Source organism: Buceros rhinoceros, unplaced genomic scaffold (genome assembly GCF_000710305.1).
Source record: "Buceros rhinoceros silvestris isolate BGI_N320 unplaced genomic scaffold, ASM71030v1 scaffold14218, whole genome shotgun sequence".
Taxonomy (NCBI): domain Eukaryota; kingdom Metazoa; phylum Chordata; class Aves; order Bucerotiformes; family Bucerotidae; genus Buceros; species Buceros rhinoceros.
This window is the reverse complement of record NW_010426448.1, coordinates 28,992-29,282: the sequence shown is the minus strand read 5'-3', so window position 1 is coordinate 29,282 and position 291 is coordinate 28,992. Positions and strand designations below refer to the sequence as shown.

Genomic DNA, 291 nt, shown 5'->3' with positions numbered 1-291 from the left:
AGCCGGTGACTCTGCTGTGCCAAGGGTTTGCCATCCTTCAGCCAGGTCACCACTGGTGCTGGGGACCCGGTGGCTCCACAGGAGAAGGTGACGTCAGAGCCCTTGGCCACCACCTGCTCCTCACTGCTCTCGGGGCTCTCCAGGACAGGAGGCACTGAGGAGGGAGAGGTTCCCTTTAGGGAGGCTGTGTGAGCAAAATCAGGTCTGCAGGCACTAGGGACAGGTTTGGCAGTTCCCCAGTGTCCTGCAAGCACCCAGAGGCGGCTCCGCCTCCCTGCAAGGAGGCCCTGG

The 291-nt window shown here is 63.2% G+C and overlaps 1 protein-coding gene across 1 annotated transcript in view; it reads right to left on the bottom strand.

Annotated features, from left to right (window-relative positions):
- Nucleotides 1-291, bottom strand: part of LOC104498163 (hemicentin-2-like) — a gene marked incomplete at both ends in the record, with an annotated part of 39,909 nt that overhangs the window by 10,887 nt on the left and 28,731 nt on the right. The window contains one exon of the mRNA XM_010141512.1: nt 67-154. Within this exon, the coding sequence (XP_010139814.1) occupies nt 67-154 (88 nt within the window). The remainder of the gene's footprint in view (nt 1-66; nt 155-291) is intronic.